Source organism: Neopsephotus bourkii, unplaced genomic scaffold (assembly GCF_033783945.1).
Source record: "Neopsephotus bourkii isolate Nb327-2 ecotype Australia unplaced genomic scaffold, CSIRO-AGI_Nbou_v1 NB_1634, whole genome shotgun sequence".
NCBI lineage: Eukaryota > Metazoa > Chordata > Aves > Psittaciformes > Psittacidae > Neopsephotus > Neopsephotus bourkii.
Window position 1 is genome coordinate 3,642,894 of NW_026902109.1, and position 21,455 is coordinate 3,664,348.

Sequence of the window (21,455 nt, forward strand, 5' to 3'; positions counted from 1 at the left end):
TGTCTGAATGTTGTTGACCAGGGTTTAATCTCAGCATGCTTGCCTAGCATGAGTTTTGCTACTGTTGTGCACCCAAGCCATACTCCAGCTGCAAGGAGCAAAGACAAGTGTACTCTGGTTACCCTCTTAGTGTCCTGTATTGTGCACACGCTTGCATGCTGTCTTCATGTCAGGTGGGGTCTCCTGTGCACATTCTGTCCCCAGCTCTCTGGGCTTACCTTCTTCGGGAAGTCCAAACATGGGAGCTGCTCTCACTTGCTGTGGCCTCCTGCTTGAAACTAGGTTTTGCTTTATTTTCCTTGCTAGGGAGTCACTGTCCTTCCCTCTTCCCCACGTTGCTCAGAGAAATATTGGCATTTCATCTTTTCTTAAAAAAAAATCTTTGGGAAAACATCATGGAAAAGCTTTTCTGGTTTGTTTTTTTTTTTTTTTTTTTAATTTTATTTTGTGTTTTGTCCTTTTTTTTTTTTTTCTTTTTTCCTGAAAGCTGAAAGAGAAAGTGAATCACAGGCAAAGGAAAGGCAGCAGGTGATGAATGAGAAGAACAGGGTTTGAATGTTGAGATCAGATTCATCAAATCCTGACACCAAGAGCATCAGAGGCTGGCCTGCTGTGATGAACTGGGCTAATTGGAGATGCCTGGGCTGGCGTGACTGGGGCTAGGAAGGCAGGGCTGCTGGCTAGCAGCTAACACCAAGAGTGCTGTGCAAGAAGTGAATGGGATGTGATTGTCCCATTTCTCTTCCAAGGAAGAAAGGAGTGGGAACCAAAGAAATCTCGTAGCAGCTACTTTGGAGCAACAGTGTGGCAGTGGCTTTCACATAAGGGGATTCCTTGCTGCAGGGTGTGGATGCTGAAACTATTTTTATGTAAATAAATTTGTGCTGGTTTAAGAAGTTGAACAGCAACGGAGGGCTCTCTGTACCAGATTGTGACCTTGATTGAGGACCATAGGCACTGCTCTTGGCATATAGGCTGTTTCCCTGCTGCTTCCCTCCCCAGTGCACCCAGTGCCTCTGATCCAGACACTGCTGCTACTAGGAAGTTATGACTTTTTATTCTGCCACCCCCCCTTGCTGTAAGCCTGTGGTGCTGGCAGGCTCTGGACCACGCTCAGTAGTAGTGGCAAAAGATGAGGAGCCAAGAAGCTACGTGGTGACTCTGCCCACAGATACAATCCAGAGTTTCAGATGGGTAGAAAATGACAAGCCAAGGAGAAACAGGCACTGGCTTTTAAAAGCAGGGATTAAAATGCTTTTAATATTGAAGTGTAGCTGATGCCTGAATTCTAGAGCCCAAAAGCCAGTGCAGTCAGCAGAGAGATTCCTATTAACTCCACTTGGGTATGGATCAGACCTTTTAAGAGAGCATCTAATAGAGTAGCATAGCCTCTAATTAGAAACCTGCCCCTTCTGTTGTACCCCTGTGCCCTCTATCCCACCCCACCCCATTCCTGTGACAACATCTTGCTCTGGCAGCTTATTCATCCTCTGGCTCTTTCCCTGGCCCAGGGGCTCAGCACTTCCAAAACCGTTCAGGAGCTCTGGGATCCTCCTGGAGAGTTTGCTTTTCTCCTTTCTCATCCCCCTCTTGAAAGCAAAACGAAGTGAGAGGAACTATTGCCTACTTTCCTCCTTTGCAAACTGGAAGGACAAGAAAAATATACATGGCTAGCTACGGTTACAAGCTGAGGCAGGAGTCCCTGCATGCGGGGGGAAAAATACACCCCATAAAGCAGCCAAAAAAAAAAGAAAAAAGAATCCTAGTAGTAACAAAAGAAGCAACAACAGCAACAAAAATCTCCTGAGGTCAACTGAAGTTCAAGACTTGGAGAAAGAAGGAAATCTGTGTGAGGAAGAGGGAGAAGTAGGCATGATTGAGAGAAAAGAGGTAAAAGGAGACAAGATAAATTGTGATTATCTGGTGGAATCAAGACACTTAACTGCCCTGTCTGATTCCTGAAGGGAAACAAATGGAATCTATAACTCTGCACTGCAGAAGGATAATTTGTCCCTGTTTCCTCAGCCCTTGCTGGTCGGTCGGCTCTTGTGCTTGTGGCAGCTCAAACAGCAGCCTCAGTGCAGCTCTGGGAAGAGCCAGGACAGGCTGTTTTTCTTTGCAGGTGCCCTGAGAGGGGTTTCTGTCAGATGCGGTGCTCCCTGTGCAAGCAGGACCCTTTGCTTTTTTAATGTTTTCCAAGTGATACGGACACACTTATGTGGAGCTGCTAGCATTGCTTTTGCAATCCTTTGGCAATTCCTGTGTTGCTTCCATGAAAGAGAGCATGGAGTCCAAATGCAGAGCTAATTATCACTGGGTTGGGTGCTTGCCTTCATCTGGCTTCACCTATTGGTGGGACAATAGCGCCCTTCCAGTGATGAGGAAGAAATGGGATTTCTTGTGATCTGTTGAGTAGCAACTATGGCACAGATGATTCAGCTGTGTGTTTGCTCTGTGCTGTCCAGGTAGTCTGCTCCTCTTCCCTTGGTGCAGTAAATTAAGAGGGGTGGAAAGATATTGTGGGGGGGGGGAGGGGGAAAAGTGGTATTAAATAAATTTGTGCTAAAGAAATCAGTGGAAGGTAGCTCATTCAAACTTTGGTCATGGTGATGAAAGAACAAATGACAGAGCAACTGTGAAGTCTCATTTAGGGATCTGTTTCTCGTTATATTCTAATTAATTTGTTATTTTGATCTGCATTTTATGCATGGTGGTGTTTTGTTTGGTTTTTTTTTTCTGTAATGGGTACAGACATGCTCTTGAGTTAGGCTGTGATTATTGACTGATGCACAGGTAAGGGGGGTAAAAGAGCTCACAGCTTTTGGTACCTTATTTGTGAGGATTTGTTTAAAATGGTATTTTCCTGCACACATTGCTGCTTACAATTTAACAGTCTGAGCTGTCTTATCTATGTCTTAATGAAGTTTCTTGTTGCTAACAAATAAAAGGAAAGAAAATTAAAATGGGAATTGGTTTTGAATGTTTCCCTCATGTTTCCCTTTCGTCTTTTCCCTCTTTTCCTTCTAAATCTATCATTGATTTTGACATTTTGGGAGCAAAGAGCAGTTGAGCCCATCATGTTCTTTCACAGAGATCTACCTCTGCACATCTGCAGGCTGACCAGAGTGAGAAATGCAGGTGGGATGATGCATTCTGCCTAGGAATGCCATGCCTTGTTCTCCAAGTTATTCTGAATTTAGGAGGTGAATTCCCTGAAGCGGGAAGTAGCTGTAATGCAAAGAGACGGAGAAGAGTTAAATGTTCATTTGCTGGGTGATTGTGGGTTGGCTTTTTTTGGTCTGGTTTGGGGTTGTTTTTAGTGTGAGTAGGTTTGCAGCACACAAACCATGAATGTGACTATGAGTAGAAGTGGGTGGGACATGATTTTCCTATGCAGCAGGATTTTTAAGATCATGTCCCTTCCATTGCAACTGAGACGTTTTGAAGTATTTGCAGTTCTGGAGGGAGCTGCTGATACCCTGTGGATCTAGGGCTTTTGAATGAGATGTAGAGGGGGAAAGTCTATTCTGCCAAATTTAATAGGAAAACCAGAGAGGCATGATCCTGGATTTATCTTGTCCTAGTTACTGGCTTTCACTGCCATGGGGACTGTCACAGTCTTGCTTGTTTCCTGGGGCAAAGAAGCCTTTGCTAAGGATGGCTTTGGATGTCCTCCAGATTAAAACCTAGCTAGTAACTTGCTTCATATCAAGCCTCCAATGTTTAAGAAAGTGTAAGGTTACTTTTTATCTCTGGTGTTGGCTTCATTGTAGAGATGGAAACATTGCAGATGACCTGGTTGATCACAGTTTGGATAAGGTCTCTTGGTTTTGGGTCTTTGTCCAAAATGTGTTTGATTGTGACCTGTCACTCACTTGCACCTGTGTTGGTGGGAGGAAATAATTTCCCAGTAGTTAATTGTAGTTCTTCTTTTTAAAACAACTGCTATTCATTCTCCAAATAGAAATATGTCTGGGTTTGGGCATTGAGTCTTGCTGTGCTTTCGTGCTCTGGAATGGTAATCTTTAAGTATTATATTTGGTCCTCCTTATGGATATGCTTGACATAGCCTGAGTCATAAATGAAGCAGTTCAAGATTATAAAGCCCTTGTTAAGTGTAAATCATTTTTGCTAGCTCTCGATCATTTCTGGCTTCTTCTTGCATCCAATGCTGAAGATGATGTGGCCAGCTGAGCAGCTTGCAGAATTGCAGCCTTGGCAGAACCACCTATATAGCCCTAAAGTCACTCCTCCAAGTACCCAAAGAGAACTGTGACTCTGGCAGCTAGGGCATGGAAAGAGCTGCTCTGCAGATGTGGTCCACCAGACTTTTTTGGTCATGAAAACAGATTTTCACCATACAAGCCCAAATTACCAGGCACTTCACCTGGCTGCTTGATCCTCCCCTTTATTTGCCATACTATCACCCGAGTTTGTACTAACATCAGTTTAATGTCACACTGGGATGTTCCCCTGACCATGGTTGGTGGCCTTGAAACCTGCCAGGCAGCTGGGTCATCACTCCAGTGCGCTTTGTCAATGTACAGCACTATATTTTTAATCAGAAAGTCACAAAATGCTAAGTCAAATGCCTTACCAAAGTCTATTATTTCTTTGCAGTTACCTTTATCTGCCAAAATTGTAATCTCATCAAAGAATAAAATCAGGTTTGTTTGACAAGGCCTATTTTCCATAAAATCATGTTGACTGGCATTAATTATGTTCCTATCATTTAATCCTTTATTAATGGAATCTCATATCAGCTTTTTCCATTATTTCCATTGTGATTGATGTCAGGCCAACTGGTTGGTAATTGCCCACATCGCTTTGCTTGCCGAGCTGTGCCACCGCATTTATCCTGGGGTCAGCTGGAGCTTCTTTTCCCAGATGGGTGGAATTGTAGCATCTGTTCTCCTCAACCGCATGGAGTCTTGGAGTACTCTCTTACTGACAAAGATGGCTCACACACAGGATGGTGTGTCCCCTCCCAGTCCTTGACGGAGGCCACGTGGCCAAGGGGATCTCCCACCATTATATCTATCCACCAGCTTTTTTCTCCTGTTTTCTCCCCCATTCTGCTGAGAAGGGAAGTGAGAGCCAGCCATGGTTGACCTGCCATAGCAAACTTTGAACGTGCTCAGAGCTGTCATGGAGAAGCCAAAAATGAGGGTTCTTATAGGGCTGAAATGATGGTGTCCATCCCTTGCTTTTGGAGCAGTAGAAGTCATCCTGCTCTGGGAGCTGTGTGGATATCAGAAAGAGGACTCATGGTCCCCATGCAACAATTTCAGAGGCTTTGTGTTGCCTCTTGTGTGCCGTTAAGAAGAGACATTTACAGCCACATGCCTGAACAAGGTCTTTGTTGTCTGGACTATGCTGCAGGATGCCGCAGGAGATGGTTTTAAATATAATTTGGCAGAAGGTAGTGGTGGATTAGTCCCAGTGCTTCTCATTTTCTGTGGGTTCCACATATGCTAAGATGACCAGCATTTGCTAGAGCTGCCATGTTTGTTCCAGGCTCTACAGAATCCCTGTGCCTTGAGGCACCTGTGGGCATTACAGGCTGTTTGCATCAACCCTTGGTATTGGGTTGTTTGCTTCTGACCTGGAAATGTTGTTGTATCTGCTGGTGGCATCCTTTGGCAGGGGAGGCTGAGGGAGGCTAGCACCAAAGATGGCTATGCTTCTGCTGAGCTAATGTGACCTTCTCTTTTGATAAGGGGGAGGGAGGACAGGAACTGTGGTTTGGTTTATCTGTGCTAGAGAGAACAGTAAGACCACACAAAGCTTGACTCCCCTTGCTGCTTGAGGCATTGTAACACAACAGGAAAATGGTTTATGGATGACTTAAGGGAGGAAGGCAGAAGACCTGTGTTCTCCGGCAAGCTGAATGTTTTCAGGATTTCTTCCTCTCTGTCCTGTTTTGCTTATGATTTCTTTCCCTTCGGTCTCTCCCAGGTTCCTCAGTAACCCAGCTGCTGGCTCGGGACCTGGACAACGATCCGCTGGTCTTTGGTGTGGTTGGTGAGGAGGCCAGCCGGTTCTTCGCTGTGGAGAGCATGACTGGTGTTGTCTGGCTCCGGCAGCCCTTGGACAGAGAGGTAATACTGCTTGCTGCTGAGAGCATCCTCAGCTAAGGAGGGGCAGGGAGGAAACATTTCTGTTCAGATAAATGGTGGCTCTCCACCCTTTGTGGCAGCTGCAATGATGCCTGGGTGTGGAATCCAGGTGTGTTCACATCAGGGTCAGTCCCTTGTGTTCACCACCTTCTCATTGGCTCCACTGAACTAGGACACAGGGAATAAACAGGATGTTCTGATTCGATCTGGCCTGTTGGTTTTCCTGGATCCCAGAATAGCGTCTGTGAGTCTGGAAGTAAAGAAAATTATAAATGAACATGATTTACCAAAGAGCCAGGATGCTTATTCATTCAAGGAAATCTACAGGTTCCCTTTTTAAATGTTTGTTCTGATTAAATCCTTTACTACTTAGAACAGTGTGTGAAGAGATATGACGTATCCCTGTTTATTCAATCTCATCATGACTTTTCATCATCTTGTGGATTCAGGCTGCTGTATGCTAAATTTGGCAAGATTCTTGCCTTGAATCTGTTTCACACCCCTATTTTCAAGCGTAGCTTTGGTGTGCAAAGATGATATCTTATCCAGGTGCCTGTTTTCAAAAGCCCTGGCCTTTGCTCTGTTCCTGGAGGGAGGAGAAAGGGATGGCACAGGCTCTTGGGCAGGATCTTGGTAAGACTGGGAAAATACTACATGACTTGGGCAATGTGCTTCATTTCCCCTGTCCTTCTCTTGCCTGTGTTTAGTGCTTCCTTGGCCAGGGGCACTGTTGTGAAGATAAAACTCATTAACACACCTCAGGCACCGGTGGTCCTGGTTGGAGCCAGCCAGATGTGGGGATTTGGAGGAGCAGGATGGTGGATGCAGCTTAGGGAGGGGGAGGGCAAACTCAATTTCACAGTGTTAAGAGTGAGACTCTGGAAAAATGAAGTGGTTTTCTTCATCCCTCTCCCCTCCACCTCCTTGTGCCAACAGCTGATGGCATGAGTCATAAATCTTTCCTTATTCAAATACCTACTGTTTCCCAAGCCTTAAGCCAAGGAGGAAGATCAATAGATTTTCAGTGTCTTCTGGTGTAGGATGGGAAGGGGAGCAGCTGAGCAGAGCCTTCATGCATGGTCAGGCTGAACCAGAAGAAGGTCTGGCACCCATCAACTGACCCAGGGGCTCAAAGTCAGCAATACATGGAAAAGGGTGAAGACAGACACATACATAGCTTGGTATGGGTACTGGGAATGTGAAGGAAGCAGAACAGCATAGGAGGCAAGGGATGGAGGTGGACAGCATGCTGAGAGCAGAGAATGCTGGCCTGGATGCGTGGGATCAAAAAGTCACAGAAGAGAAAACCATACAAGAAAATAGGTGGGAAAGGAAAAGCAAGAGATCAGTTCTGGTACAGTGGAGAAGAAGAGAGACTTGAAAAGGGAGAGGGAGTCAGAGTAAGGTAAATGACGCAGGAAAAGGGAAAACAGGGGAAAAGAGGAAGGAGAGAATGTATGGAGGCAAAACAAAATTTAAAATATTTTTTACTCCCACAAAGATTAGAAGGAAAACAGCTTGTGAGGGTTTTTTTAAAGAAAAGACAGACCTGAGTCTAGAAGATGTATGTGCTAACATGAAGGGTGGAGACGGAAATTAGCATGCGTCAGCTTTTTCTGATTTATTTTATTGAGTTTTTAGCATTTCAGTACTCAACTGGTTGTTTCTTTTCTCTTATTTTTCCTTTCTTGCCTACTCCTTTGTCTCTCACAGGAGCATCAATGAAGAGGGGGAAACAGGGCTGAAAGATTTTGATGCAGCAGGGTGGGATGTCACAAGAAGAGGCTCTCTTCTCCATCAGTATTTCAGCTCTTCTTTCTGCCTGCAAGCACTGCTGCAAGGCAAGAGCTAGGAAAGACATTCTCAGGTTCAGCTCCCCAGGTGTTTGGAAAGAAGGCCTGGGATAGGCAGATGTGGGGACAGGAGGGTGCATGCTCTGGTGAGCTGTCCCCCAGTCCCTTCTCCAAGATGAGCTGCTACTTTGGTGCAAGCAGATCTCCTGCTCTGGGCACCAGTGGCTGCTGCTTGTCCCTCAGCTGATCTTATTAGGAATAAATCAACCCAATCTGCATCACAAATAGGCATTTCAAGCTTGCTTTCTGGACTTTCCTGCATGATGCTTTGGAAACATTGACTTGCTGTGTTCTATCAGCTCAGGCAGGGGCACTGGGAATGGGAAGGGATGCTGGAGGAGGAAGAGATTGCTGGAACTGGGGGAATTGAAACAGCAGATGGTGCCCAGGTACCAGATAGGTGTGGTGGTCCAAGTCTTGCTGCCCATCCCAGAGTGATTCCTTGGCAAAACATGAGTGAAACAATTGCTGGTGGGAAAGAAAGGTCAGGAAGAGAAAGGCTGCCTCCACTAGCAATATTCCCCTGCCCTGACAGCAAAATAATCTCCTCTTCCCCACTTATCCCTCACCCCAGAACCAATGACTTTAATATATTGCAGTTTAAGATCAAGCTGTTTATTTAGTTAAAGCAGTAAGGGTCAGAGAGGACTGCACAGGCATTTTTCTGAATGGATTTAAGGCTTTTCAGGCAGTTCTTAATACACACCCTGAGTTTATCCTACTGTTCCCAGCTATGTGATATATGAAGAACTACTGCATGGCAGGTAAGTTGAGAAAGCAGAAGCAACATTTAAATGTCCTCAGTGAGACTGCGTTGTATTGTCAGCTTGAACAAAGGCTAATTACACAGCTTTTTCTTTGGATTTTCTTCTCTTTTTGCATTGTCCTTGTATCTTGCAGTTGGAGATGGCACCATAGGTGGAAAACTGCTTTTCCCAGCCTTGCACTTTACTCCATCTTGCTGATACAAGCAGGCAGCCTCTGGCATTGGAGACCAGGCGGGTGTTCAAAGAGAGCTAGGGCTTGCTGGCATGCTACAGAAGGTTAAACAGTGGGCTCCTCTCATCTACTTCAGCCTAGTTGTCTGTTTGAAGTGCTCAGCTGCTAGTCAGAGGTTCAGTTCCATAGTCGCCGCATCCTCCTGACCCAGAGCAGAGTGGCTCTCTGCGCCTGTAAAATACACTGGAGCCCCACTGGCATTAATATTTCTCAGCATTTTATACTCAATGTAGGTAATTGCACTCAAGCGCCTGTTCTCTTCTTGAAGGTCCTGAAAGCATTTTGCATGTAATAATATTGGCTAAAAGTCCCAAGCCTGCCATCTGCAGATAAACACTACAGTATCTTTAATTATATGTTTTTCTTCTCTTTCCCTTTCAGACTAAGTCAGAATTCACGGTTGAATTTTCTGTCAGTGACAGCCAAGGGGTAAGTGTGATTTCTCATTTCATGGTCTCTGGCATGGGTGGAGAGGAGCAGGGAGGATGAGCATGCGGGTCTCCGGGGGACTGTCTGCATCACCCTGAGGGGTATGAGGAGCAGGGCCATCCCTGGCCATCGCTTGCCAAAAGCCCACATCAGAAAACAACCACAGGCTTGCTTTAGGTTTTAAATCCACGCATAAAGCTGACAGCTGCTCTCTATTGTTTATCCTTGTGACCACAGGTGATCAAAGGGACAGTCAACATCCAAGTGGGAGATGTGAATGACAATGCCCCACGGTTCCACAACCAGCCCTACAGTGTTCGCATCCCGGAGGTAGGGATTGCTGCACTCTCTCCGCACAGCTTGTCTTACGGCTCTTCCTGCAGTGGCCATGCTTACTGCCTTTGCCACCACAGAGCTGGCTGTGTGAAGGCCACAGGGCTGTCCTCCTGCCCTGGATCCTCACTGAGGTTAGGGGCAGGATTAAACATCTGGAAATTATTGTTGTCTGAAAATTGGCAGAAGCAAAGTGACCCATATTTTGGGTGTTGGGAAGGCAGGTGGAAGACGACCTTTGGGACTCAGGGTCTTTGCAGCTTTGATGATGTCTTTCCTGTGACAAATGTGAACTTTGAAAATAGCTGTAAATGGGATTCTGTTTTTTTTCCTTCTGAGCCGGGGAGAATCTCTGTGCAGCTCTTGTCACAGAGGCGACCTGAGGCAGGGGTAAATATTTTTCCAAACAGCTGATTTCTGCAGAGTTCTGCCCAAAAGCTTTTGTCTTTGGTGGTAGTTTCCTTTAATGTAAGACCATCATTGTCCCATCAGGTCCTAGGAATAGGTAGGAAAGGACCACCTTTCCCTGCTCTAGTGGCCCAGGCTCCTATTAGAGCAGAGAGAATTTTCATGTCAGATCAGGTTGCTCACAGCTTTATCCAGCCAAGTGTTGAATATTTCCAAGAACAGTTTCCCCAGGCTTCTGCCGCTCTCTCTCCATGCTGGTCCTTGCAAGGAAGGTGATATTAGTCATACCGTCAGGGAGAGCTCCTGTGCCTACAGCTCAGCTTGGCGGAAATACACCAGGAACTTACAGATCTGATGTGAATTTAGGCTTTAAAGATGTCGAGCAAAAGGTGCTTGCTAGTGCTAGGACAACAAGGTCAGGGTATTATATTTGAAATAGGGAATTAGTAGGGGACTTCATGTCATCCAGTGGAGGGAACCTCTCCCTCTTGCACGCTGGTACCAGGACAGAGCCTGTTTTCCCCAGAGCATGCCTCTTGTGTGCATGAGGTCAAGTGTTCTTCTGTGTGTGTGAAATCAAGCAGTCTACGGTAATTGAGAGGTACAAATGATTGTGTTACAATGGTTTATTTAATATGCTGGCTGCTGGTGCCCTGCCGTGCTGGGCTTTGATCTTTTCCTTTCCCTCTGCTGTGAGGATGAGGTTTCTTCATTAAGTTGCTTGTGATGTATGAGCCGGAGTTTTAGTCTCATCTTTGCACCAAGTCATCTGAAACCTCCCTTTGAGAATGACACTGGGTCAGAGTCATTTCTTCTCTTTAAAGCATGAGCAGTGCAGAAATGACTTGCCAAAACATCCACGAGCTGCTCCTTGCTTTTGTCTTTCTGCTTGGAATTCTGGAAGCTGATGGGGTGGCTGTCTTGCCTTGCTACTGCTTCTTCCTGTGATGGTCTGTCTGCAGAGGTCTGCAAAGCAAAAGGAATGTCAGTGGGACTGAAGGAGAATGGTCTTCTCTTCTCTGCCCCCAGATTTGGCTATGGTTTTGCCATTTACTGCACCTGGTACAGAGGGCTTCCTTCTCCACATGAAGAGATGGCAAGTGGCGTTTAGCAAGCACGGTGCTTCCCCCAGTGCTTCTGCTTTGCCAATTGGCCTTTAGAGCTGTGCTTTTCTGGAGGCTGGCCTTATCTTAATTATAAGATGCCATGTGCCAGCTTCCAGTTTCTATCTGTGATCTTTAACCAAGGGCACTGATCAAAGGGTAATGAGCCACGAATGGATTGCTCAGCTGGTATCCTCAGCAGGTTCCTCTGCTGGGGAGAGAGCCTTTCCTTATCAGGCACTGTGAGAGCAGGGCATGGGGTGCCACTATCTAAAGAGGACGCTCCAAGTGCCCGTGGTAGATGTAAGCAATGAACTTAATTTATGTGCTGGCATGGCCCTGGAGGAAGAGGTGCCCCCTTGCTTTGAGAGCTTTTAGGGCCACATGTTTTTCCTGTTGCTTCTTCACAAATACTCAAAGCTGGAGGTGACACAGCATGGAGATGTGCCTTCAGAAGCTGAGGCTTTTGGAGCCAGGGGACACCTGGGGTGCAGCTGAGGCTGAGGAACCGTTCATGGGTAGATGATGACAGTGTCCCTGGATCAGCGTCCAGATAGCTCAGGCCAGGGTGAGCACCTAGAGTGGGTAGCAAAATCTGCCTCGAAGACTAACCAGCCCAAGCCAAAGAGCCTATGGCTAATGAATAAACGGGCTGGAGCTTGGGGATAGGGAAGGGTCTAACAGAAGTGCTAGTGTGGCTTTTCATAGGCTGGCTCTGTGCAGAATTGGCAGCTAATGAGAGTTTCTCTCTTTTTAATTTTGAGATAAATGGATGTATCGATTTGCAGTTGTCCTAGCTAATGGACCAGCAACAGAAAGGCTATTTAAACCTCACTGCTATTGTGTGGCACTGGGAAAGTCAAAAGAAGAGTGTGCATAAATAAATGAAACATGAAGTAAACTGACCTTTAAAAACAATACTGCCTCTAAATACCCGTCCTGGCATTTTACGCAGTCTGCTTGGTATGAGAATGGGAGTTTATTTGGGCATGGAGACTGCAAGTCCTGTCTAGCAGGGGGAGAGGATGCCCAGTTTAACTGTGGACTCCTCTGCATCACAGCAGTTCCAAATACCCAGACTGGTGATCGTTCGTGTGTTGGGCTGATGCCACTGTTCCTTTGTGCTTGTCATGTCTTAATCACATCCCCAGCACCTGACCTGCCTGGAATAGCTGACCAAGGGCCCATGTGTCCAGAGAGGGATATTGCTCCAGCGTAATTGTCCGTCCCGTCTGGGCAAGGGCACCCCATGATTTGCTTGTCAGAAGGCAACGAGGCAGTGCAGATGTTTTCAAGTCTGTAAAGAAAAGGGGAATCCTGCTAGAATTGGCGACCTAATTCACCAAGCTGGCCTTGACAGAGCTCATTAAGTTCTCGTGTATTCATTTCAGGCTAATGGCTGTCATGCTGACTGCTATTTGATTTGCTATAATAGACTTTTATGGTTTTCCAGTTTGCTAGGACGTGTGTGCTCGTGTTCCTGCCCTGTGGTGCTGCTGTAGTACATTACTTAGCTGCTCATGTGCTTGCTACTCTGACCTTCAGGGTTTGTTCTCTTCTTGGATGCATCCCTTGCACTTCACCTCTTGCACACGCTCTTTTTTTTACCCTCTTCATCCTTGCCCAGCCCCAGGCTACCATGTTTCTGGGAGTCTTAGGGTTTGGCTTTCAAGTCGGGAGACATATTGCTGAGCCCATGGCAGGCTGTTGTGGCGATGCCTCAGTTTCTGACAAGTCTGATCTGCTTTATCTAATCTATTTTTCCATTTCACTGGATCTGTAGGAAACTCGGTCTTGTTGGATTGTCATGGTTCAGAGCTTTTATGTGAAGCTAGCAAATGAAGTGGAGCCAAGCACCTCTCTGGTTTTGTGGCATCTAGTGTGGTGTTGGGACGAAGGTGAACTGTTTCCCTAGGAGCCTGCTAGGCTTTCCAGTCCTAGCTTCCAGGCACGGGATCTTCTGGGGCACACAGCCCTCTGTTTCGCCTTTGAAGTGAACAACCTTTAAGCTTATGGGTAAAAGGCATGGCTCTGCAAGCCTCTCTTTTGCATCTGCTACTTCCAGGTGCTACGCTGGTTACAGGAGCACATCTTGGGTCCTGCAGAGAAGGTTCCTCAAACACTGAGGCTGTTATGTGGTGTGGTAGCCAAGTCTAGTACCTCCTTATGAAAAGCTGTTTTCCCCCATGACTCCCCAATATGCTGAGCTTGCTGATCAAGTTCGAACTGTCCGTTGCCTTCTCCTGGGCCTGGAGCATCACCACTTTTCACATGCTGGCAGAAAGATCACTTAATTGTTGGTTTCTTCACTGAATGCTCCCTCAGGAGGTTTCCAGTGAGGTTTTATCTTCTTTGTTGCCTCCCTCACCTCATTCCTTCTGTTACATTTAACACAATGATTTATAAAGTCATATGTATTATTGGAGTACATCTTCTAGCATAAAAGCTGTCCTCGGCAGGCTCTGGGACATAGGCTGCTGTTTAGCGCCCTGAACATTCCCGAGATGACAGTTGTACCACACAGAGCTATCTGTAACTTGACAGGAGATAGTAATTATAACGGGGTTCTGTTTTTGAAAGGCACCCACTGCATCTGTAACCACAACCATCTGCCTTTGGAACTCGCTCACCTCATCTTGAGTTCAAGCAAATGCTAGTAAGAGGCAGAGCTGTGGGAAAGGAGTTTAAAAACAAAAAGTTTCTGTGCAGCTCACAACATTGGCTAGGCACCTTGCAGGTGTTGCATCCAGCTTGCAGGTGTTGTATCTCCTGAACTCAATCCTGATTTACCAATTTATTTTAATTGGGGGGCAGCCAGGCACTTACAATTGACAGCAGTCTCTTCTGCTCAGGGAGCAGCCTCTGGGATTGAGCCTTCGCAAGCTGTTGGTCAGAGTTTCCATCCTTAATATGGTGGTGTAGTTGAAACGGTGAATTTTATGACTTTTTTTAATTGTGCAGAAAAGTGTTTGGCAGGGAGAGAGAGAGAAAGGAGGGAACTGTCCCTGCCCTGTTCCATTAAACAGCCTGGAACTAGACCATGCTAGATGGTGACCAGGGGCAGGGAGTATCAGAGAAAACCCTAAAAGCCCTAGCTGTAATTAAAATTATTATTTTGTTTTAATGGTAATAATGTCTGTAATTACATCAGTTTCCATGCCATCCTGCCCGGGAGTCTTTGGGGGCTCATATAATTCTATTGCGATGGCTCTGAGGCCTGATGCTACGCATATGAAGCAGCTGCAATGAGAGTGAGTTCCTGCTTCAGCTGCATTAGCCATTCCATTGCATGCTTCCAGGCACCTTTAGGGTTTTTTTCCCCCCTTCCTTTAAATAAAGAACCTTTATATTGAAGATGATGATAACAGAGCTGATAAGAAAGATGTTCCTGCCACATTGCAAAACGGCCTATAATCATTGCTGGCTGCTCTCCTTTCTCATTTCTTTTCTTTATTCCTTCCTTGCCTACCATCACCCCCCCACCCCCCCCACCCCTTCTCTCTTTCTCCCCACTCACTGCTTTTCTTCTCTCCCTGAGCTTATGCTTCTGTGTGGATTTTAGAACTGAACAAATAATTTACAATGAATAACTTATCCAGCCTTCCCCTCCTTCCGCCACTTTTGTGCAAACAGAATTTGCAAGCATATTGAACTGCTCTGCAGTACTTCAGATGCAACTTTATTTATTTATGGTGGTTTGGCTGCTTTTTCAAGAAAATACTTCCTAGAAAGGCAACAAATCAGTGAATTATTCAAGCTGTGTTCATTAAACATTATTGACCAGAAGCAATCCAGTTCTCTCTCCTGGGTAGGTAAGCAGCTCTGTCTCTTCTCCACCCTGGCATTCCATCAGCATGGCTGGTGCTGGCGACTGAGGGTGATCTCACCTCCCGTGCCTGCTGGAGAAGTGTGAGGTGAGGCTTCAACTGGTGCTTGCTGGAGCTGGAGGGTCTCTATTGCACAGGCATGTGGCGATAATCTTTATCACACAAAGCGTTTAGCAGACTTCCTAAGCATCCTCATTTTTAAAGGTGTGTATTGTTGCTGGGTTTCATAGCCAGCCTTCATCAGCCCTGATGGAATAGTTGGCTGGCAAAATAACAGGTTAGATCTCCATACTGTCTCTCTGGCTTCAGAGAGCTGGTCATCATGAGATTGTTTTGAGACTTTGCCTTTCCATATTTTTTTAATTATTATTTTTAGCAACCTTTAATTACTCCCCAACTTTGTCCAGCAAACTCATGGAAGCAGAGAGCTGTTGTGCCTTCCCTTCAATAGTTTTAAGTGCAGGCATTATGTCCACCTATTAAAAAGCCATCTCTTAGCTGGATGTGATAATCCTTTTCAGAGGGTTTCATCTGCTCTCTAATCACTAGGTAGAATATAATATCCCTCAAAGAAATCATGTCTTCTCCCCTCCTCTCTCAACCCCAGCCTGCATGATCTGACAAGATGGGACTATTTCTATATTGCTCAGGAAGATTGAATGTTAAAACATATCTTTACATAGAGAAAATTGCCAAGTCAAGCTTTTTCCAGCAGTGCCATTGGGCACCCTTTTTCATCAGTAATCAAGAGGCTGTGCCTGTCTCCTGGCTAGCCCTGGCATGGAAGAGCAAAAAGGAGCTGAGAAGGTAGCAAGTGGATAGGGACTGAGGGATGTGAATAATACACAAGTCATCAGGCTGAGTTTAACGGGTGGGATGCCATGTGTGCTGGCACGCTGGGTACGTTTAGCTCTGGGGCGAGTTTGTAAATATTCATAAAGGTCCCCGCTTTCCACATGCAAGCAAAACATAAACAGGCTGTTTAAGTGCTGGGAAGTATGGGTGCTGTCTTGGGCATTTGTTCTGGCTTTTGGATGTTCTGGCAGTTTCTTTGGGCAAGAGCTCGGAAACACATCAGGCGACAGCTGCCATCTTCCCCCTGCTCTTTTCTGCCAGCACTAAAGAAAGGTACTTAAATGAAACAGGCTACAGTGCACTGACTAAAACACAGCATTTGGGCTAAAGGGTTTGTACAGGTGAAATCAGAGATGTCCCCATGACTTTAGCTTTTCAGTGGGTGAGGTGCTTATTAATGAGTCATGCTGCATCTGTATGATAAGACATGGAGGATTTGAGTTGTGTGGGTTGGGTATGGGGGTTTGAAGAGAGCTGGAAGGCTTGTGGAGGTCTTTCCTTTCCTTGCATGGAGGAAGATGTGTGAGGACGTAAGTGCTCAGACCTGGAAGCATCCTTCCTTCTTAAGGTCATCTGTGTGCAAGTTTTTGCTATTATTGCTGATGTGTATACAGTGACACCAGGTGGAGAGCATCAGAGGATCTTGAGTGATGCCCTGATGTCCTAGGGAGAAAGAAAGTCTCCACCTCTGGCAGTCCTATCCCTTGTATGGCTTCACAGGTGAATAGGAGACCCTGGTCCTTTAAAGCACGTGCCTGAGGAGTGAAATGAGAGATGCAACAGAAACTACTGGGGCGGAAAACTCCAAATGGTGTGGAAGTAATGTGTAAAGTGTCCTGGAGATAACAGTCATTTCCACCAGGCAAAACTTTGGCTCTTTCTGGAAGAATACTGCAGGAAGGAGGGGGGACAGCCTGAAAACTAGAAATAGTCGTGCTGTTCTGACCACCGTAATGCGGGGTAGACATGGGGGACAGGGGAAAGCAGAAAGGGGAGAAAACAGCAGATTTAGAGCTGAAAGGAGAGCTAGTATGGGGCATCAAGCAATGTGGTGCCTCTCTTGAGGAGCCATCGTGCTGGGAAAATAAGACTCTTGGAGCCAAAGAAATATTCTTGGGGCAGACAAAGAGAAAGTATACAGAAACATTATCTAAGCAAAGAGCACACAGACAAAGAGAGGAAAGAAAGGTACCTTAGACAAATCAGTAATCATTTCTCTTGAAAGAAATGGGGACAAGAGAAAACGCCTCACTTGCTGAGCTTCTGAGCAGCCCCAGGACACAGGCATGCTCTTGGGTGCTTTGTAGGAGTTATTTCATTTGGGTGCTGAGGCCCCATGTCTGCCTGTCCCCTGCCAATTTCTGCAAAGCTCTGAATTTACTGTAGGTATCAGGTGCAGACCCATCCTTGAGGCCGGGATGATGTCTGAGTTCAGGATGGCCAGCATCAAGTGATGGCTCCTTGGGATCCCCTTGACCCTGCTGGCAGCAAGTGACAGGGTGGCTCTGAGTGGATATGCTTCTTCTGTAGCAGAAGCAGTGGTATGTGGTCCCGCAGCATCTCTTGCCACAGTAGCAATTTAGGTTTGGGCTGGAAGGCAGCTTTTTTCCAGGGGACTGACTGGAAGCACCAGCACCGGCTGTTTGAGCGCAGCCCTGTTGGTATAATTACATTTACACATCTGAGCAGCAGATGGCTTCAAGGTCTCTTCCTTGTCCTGGCAGGAGGAAGGGCTCTCTGCTGCCAGGAACGGGCAGAGGAGCTAATGAATGTGACCTGCTAGCAATTAGTTTTGTTTTATCTTTCTTTCCTCTGGTTACAATAGTCTCCCAGAAGCCTGGGATGTAACTTATTATCTTGTGCCAACCAGCAAAAGCCTCATCCCCTCCCTTTGAATCCCTGTTTTGTTTACCTCCCTCTCCGTACATCATCTTTTAAGTCAGCAGCAGGAGCATGCCTGGCTGCAGAAGTGTTTATTAACGTGTGCAGGCTGCGAAGTCAGTGTGTGGATAGCAACTGCTTGGTGCAAGGCAGCAAAAGAGCCTTCACTGGAAGTTAGTCTTTTTTTTACCCATGTAATCATGCAGTTTGTTGGCTTGGGCTCTTTTTTTAATCATGGCACCTAAATTAAGGTATGATTAAGGTCATACTGAAATGCACCATGCTGGGGGACGGTGCCCCAGCCGCTGCCATCTTAGGATACAGGCTCTTTACTGAAAGAATTGAGCTCAGCAGCAGACCTGTGAGGTGGGCACATACTAGCATCCTCTCTCAGTGCATCTAGGAAAGGGGAAGCTAGAGCTGTCAGAAGAGGCTTGTCAAACCATTTTTTTCAATAAAAATGCCATTTTTAATTAAGATGGAAATACTTAGGAAAAATGTTGCCATTTTGACTGCAAAGCTGAGCAGAAATAGTGTTGCAAAAGAACAATAAAAAGCACTCTTGCAATAGATTCATTCCAATTTCTTCTTCAGAATTGCATTTTGTGTTTTATTAGTTTGTAATGTGTCAGTGACAGTCATGTATAATAAGCTCTCTGCTGCTGGTCATACTTTGTGATAAAATAATAGACTAAATCAGTCTCTCCTGCAAATTTTTAAATATTTATGGGTGAACTGAATTGTTTGTATTGGTTTCAAACTATTTTCATTACAAATGGAAGAAATTTGATCTAGGAGGACATTTCAATCAGCATTAGGCAGCCATTACTTAATTTCAACCATTAATTGCTGTTGAAACTTAAAATGTGGTTGATTTATTTTTGTCAGTGTGAATAATGAAAAGCGCAAGAAAATTGAATACAGGTTCCAGGCACCTTTGTTTCAAGAAAAAAGAAAACAACAAAGTTTTTAAGTTTCAGGTTTTGCTTTACAGGAGATTTGAAAAGCGTTTTCCTTCTTTATGTTTTTTTCCCCCTTCCTAAACGAGGATGCAAACCAAACCTGGCTGGGTGTGTGTTTAGACAGCTGATACTGTGTGGGAAGGCTTGACCCAGGAGCAGCATATACTGAGCCATTGGGCATCTATGGAGATCACCTCCACCGCTACAATGCTGCCATCAGGCCCCCTCCCTTCTGAGCAGCAGAACTGAGCAAATGTGCGGGAAATGAGCTTTGCAAATGCACTTGTGCAATTTTCTTTCCTCCCCACTGCCCTTTTCTGACTCCTGCTGTGTTTCTGCTGCTCTGCCTTGCTCTCCAAATGTCAGGCCCTGCTCTCTTTTCCGGTGTGAGCAGCTCACAAGGTGGGTTTGTGCACACGTGCTCGCACGTGCATGCAAAGGGTCTCGACAAATCTGTGTGAGCCAGCTCTGTGTCCTAATGCAGTACATTTCCAAATAACTCAGTGAAGTGTGAAGAGGTGCATGGCTGGAAGGAGGCAGCTAGTGACTGTCACCCGGTGTAGGATGGTGGTTGTTTGCCCCTCTATTTCCAGGGACTGAGCTCATGCAGAGTGGTCCAGGAGGTCTCACTGGGGTGCCAGTGCAGTGTATTCAGCCACAGCCTGTCTCCTCCAAGCTCAAGCATTGGTCATGCTGACAGCTGTTTTTCAAACCTGCCTTGATTTTCATTATGTTGATATGTCACTTCCAGCTAGGCTTGGCCCGGCCCGCAATTGTAAATCAGACTTGAAAGGGTAATGGGAAGGAGGGAAGTGAGAAGAGGAGATATTAATTAAGTTGGCCACCTCCTGCTCAGCCTGCATGTGATGAGTCTTGGTTGCTCATATGTGTTTGGAGGCATCTCCTGCTTAGATGACCTGGGGTCCGGCAGTTTGCACTAGGGTGGCCACCAGCTCTACCTTCTTACTGGTATTTAAGGCAGAAAAAAATAGTTTGTAACTGGTACGTTCATCCAAGGCATGTTTTTTAGCACTTCTCAGTTTGTTATCAGGAGTGGAAGATGTAAATATCTTTCTCTAGTTAGTAAATCTTTATTTAGAGGTAAGTTGAGAGTGCAGCTCTCTGAGCTTTAGAGAAAGAAGGGCCTACTTCTGTTCCATACCATAACCGGACCTTAATGAGCAACCTGAATAGGGCAAGATTTCTGCTGTGTGTGTGATTTGGAGGACCCCAAACCTACATGGGTCAGGAGCTACTGAGCCAGCACTTGGAAAATCACTCTATTAAAGGTGCTGGGAACACTCAACCAGATGTGCGTGTGCAGATTTCTCAGCATCCCAGGAGAAAAAGCTGCCCTCTCTGAGATGTGCTGCCCATGCTTTGCCTTTGATATAGGCTGAGAGGGTTAATGCATAAAGCTGTTCCACTGCAGTGGTTAGCTGATGGCCTGTGAAGCATCACAGGGGTTTTCATCTGGCTGGTGAAATAGCAGGACAGGTGGATATTTTGTTTTCCTATATATAACTTGTGCATTTGGGGAAGGAAATTTTGCAAAGAGGCTGTTTCTTCTGGTATGAGCACTCGAGGACTGCGGCACTGCAGCTGACCCCAGTTCAACAGGGAAATGGATGTCATGCAAGTGGGGATGTCTCTGCCCTGGGGGACATAGCTGCAACATTGCCTCTGAGCACATCTGCATTATGTGCAAACTCCTGCTCAGGTCTGAGGGCTGCATGAGCTTCAGTGGATGTACTGCGAGAAAGCTGGAAGTCTGCATCCTCCTCCTGCGGGTGGGCCAGCCTGGTATCCCACCACACATCACAGGGGGCCTTCTCTACAAGTCTTTATCTTGATCACTTCACTTCTGAGGGCCTTGAACACAAGACCTAGCCCTGTCTGCAGGGCAAATGGTACTTTTTGAGCAAGGTTGCATCTCCAGAGCCTATGCTTCATCATGAGTCACTCATCGTCATCATCTTAACTGGTGTCTCACTGTGTGTTCCCACATCATCTTTGATCTGCTCAGATGATGTCAGGAGAAGGTCAGCTCTTCTCTGGAAGACATTAGACTTACTTTTTACTTTTAGTAGTATGAAGCAGTAAATCCTTTTTATGTTCTTAATGTAAGGACCTCTGAGAAGAACAAAAGTAGCCGCCCCTTTCTCTGTGGGGTGCATGGGGATGTTTAGTGGCCCAAGCAGCAGTGATGGTGCTTTCTGCTTGCACCTAACATGAATCTCGAACAAGACTGATCTCTAGGCCTCTGGTGTTTTGGGCTTGGGAGCTCAAGAGGTAAGTGGAAGTTGGAAAAAAAGTACGAAGGAGTCCAATCCCTGGTAGGAGGGTGCATGGTGAGGAGAAGGCAGCTTAGAGGAGACCTTTAGGAAAGATGACTGGAAGGGAGAGGAGCCAAGCATTACACTGGCTTCAAGTGCTGCAAGTCACATCCCTCCTGCATATTAGCACTTGAGGCCGAGCTGTGGCAGGCATGCTTTTTGGGGGGGTAAGAGAATGGAGGTTGGTTAAAAAGCCTCATCAGAACATTATGGAATTGGAATGTGAAGGGTAATTGAGCTGAAAGCCATTCTCTTCCTGCAGCCTGTGCTGCAGGACCTGCTGAAGCACCCTCAAATGCCAGCCTGGGAATCCTGCTGGAAGACTGGGATGTGGGGGGAGCACCCCCTCA

General features: G+C 46.1%; 1 protein-coding gene across 13 annotated transcripts in view; it reads left to right on the top strand.

The window, feature by feature from the left end:
• CDH23 (cadherin related 23) overlaps positions 1–21,455 on the top strand; it is a 208,161-nt gene that overhangs the window by 42,208 nt on the left and 144,498 nt on the right. For all 13 annotated transcript variants that reach the window (XR_009728524.1, XR_009728526.1, XR_009728525.1 and 10 more), the window contains exons 4-6: positions 5,959–6,101; positions 9,353–9,400; positions 9,638–9,730. Coding sequence is in view for 10 of the 13 variants with exons in the window: in XM_061373922.1 (XP_061229906.1) it covers positions 5,959–6,101; positions 9,353–9,400; positions 9,638–9,730 (284 nt within the window). In the remaining 3 variants the exon portion in view is untranslated. The remainder of the gene's footprint in view (positions 1–5,958; positions 6,102–9,352; positions 9,401–9,637; positions 9,731–21,455) is intronic.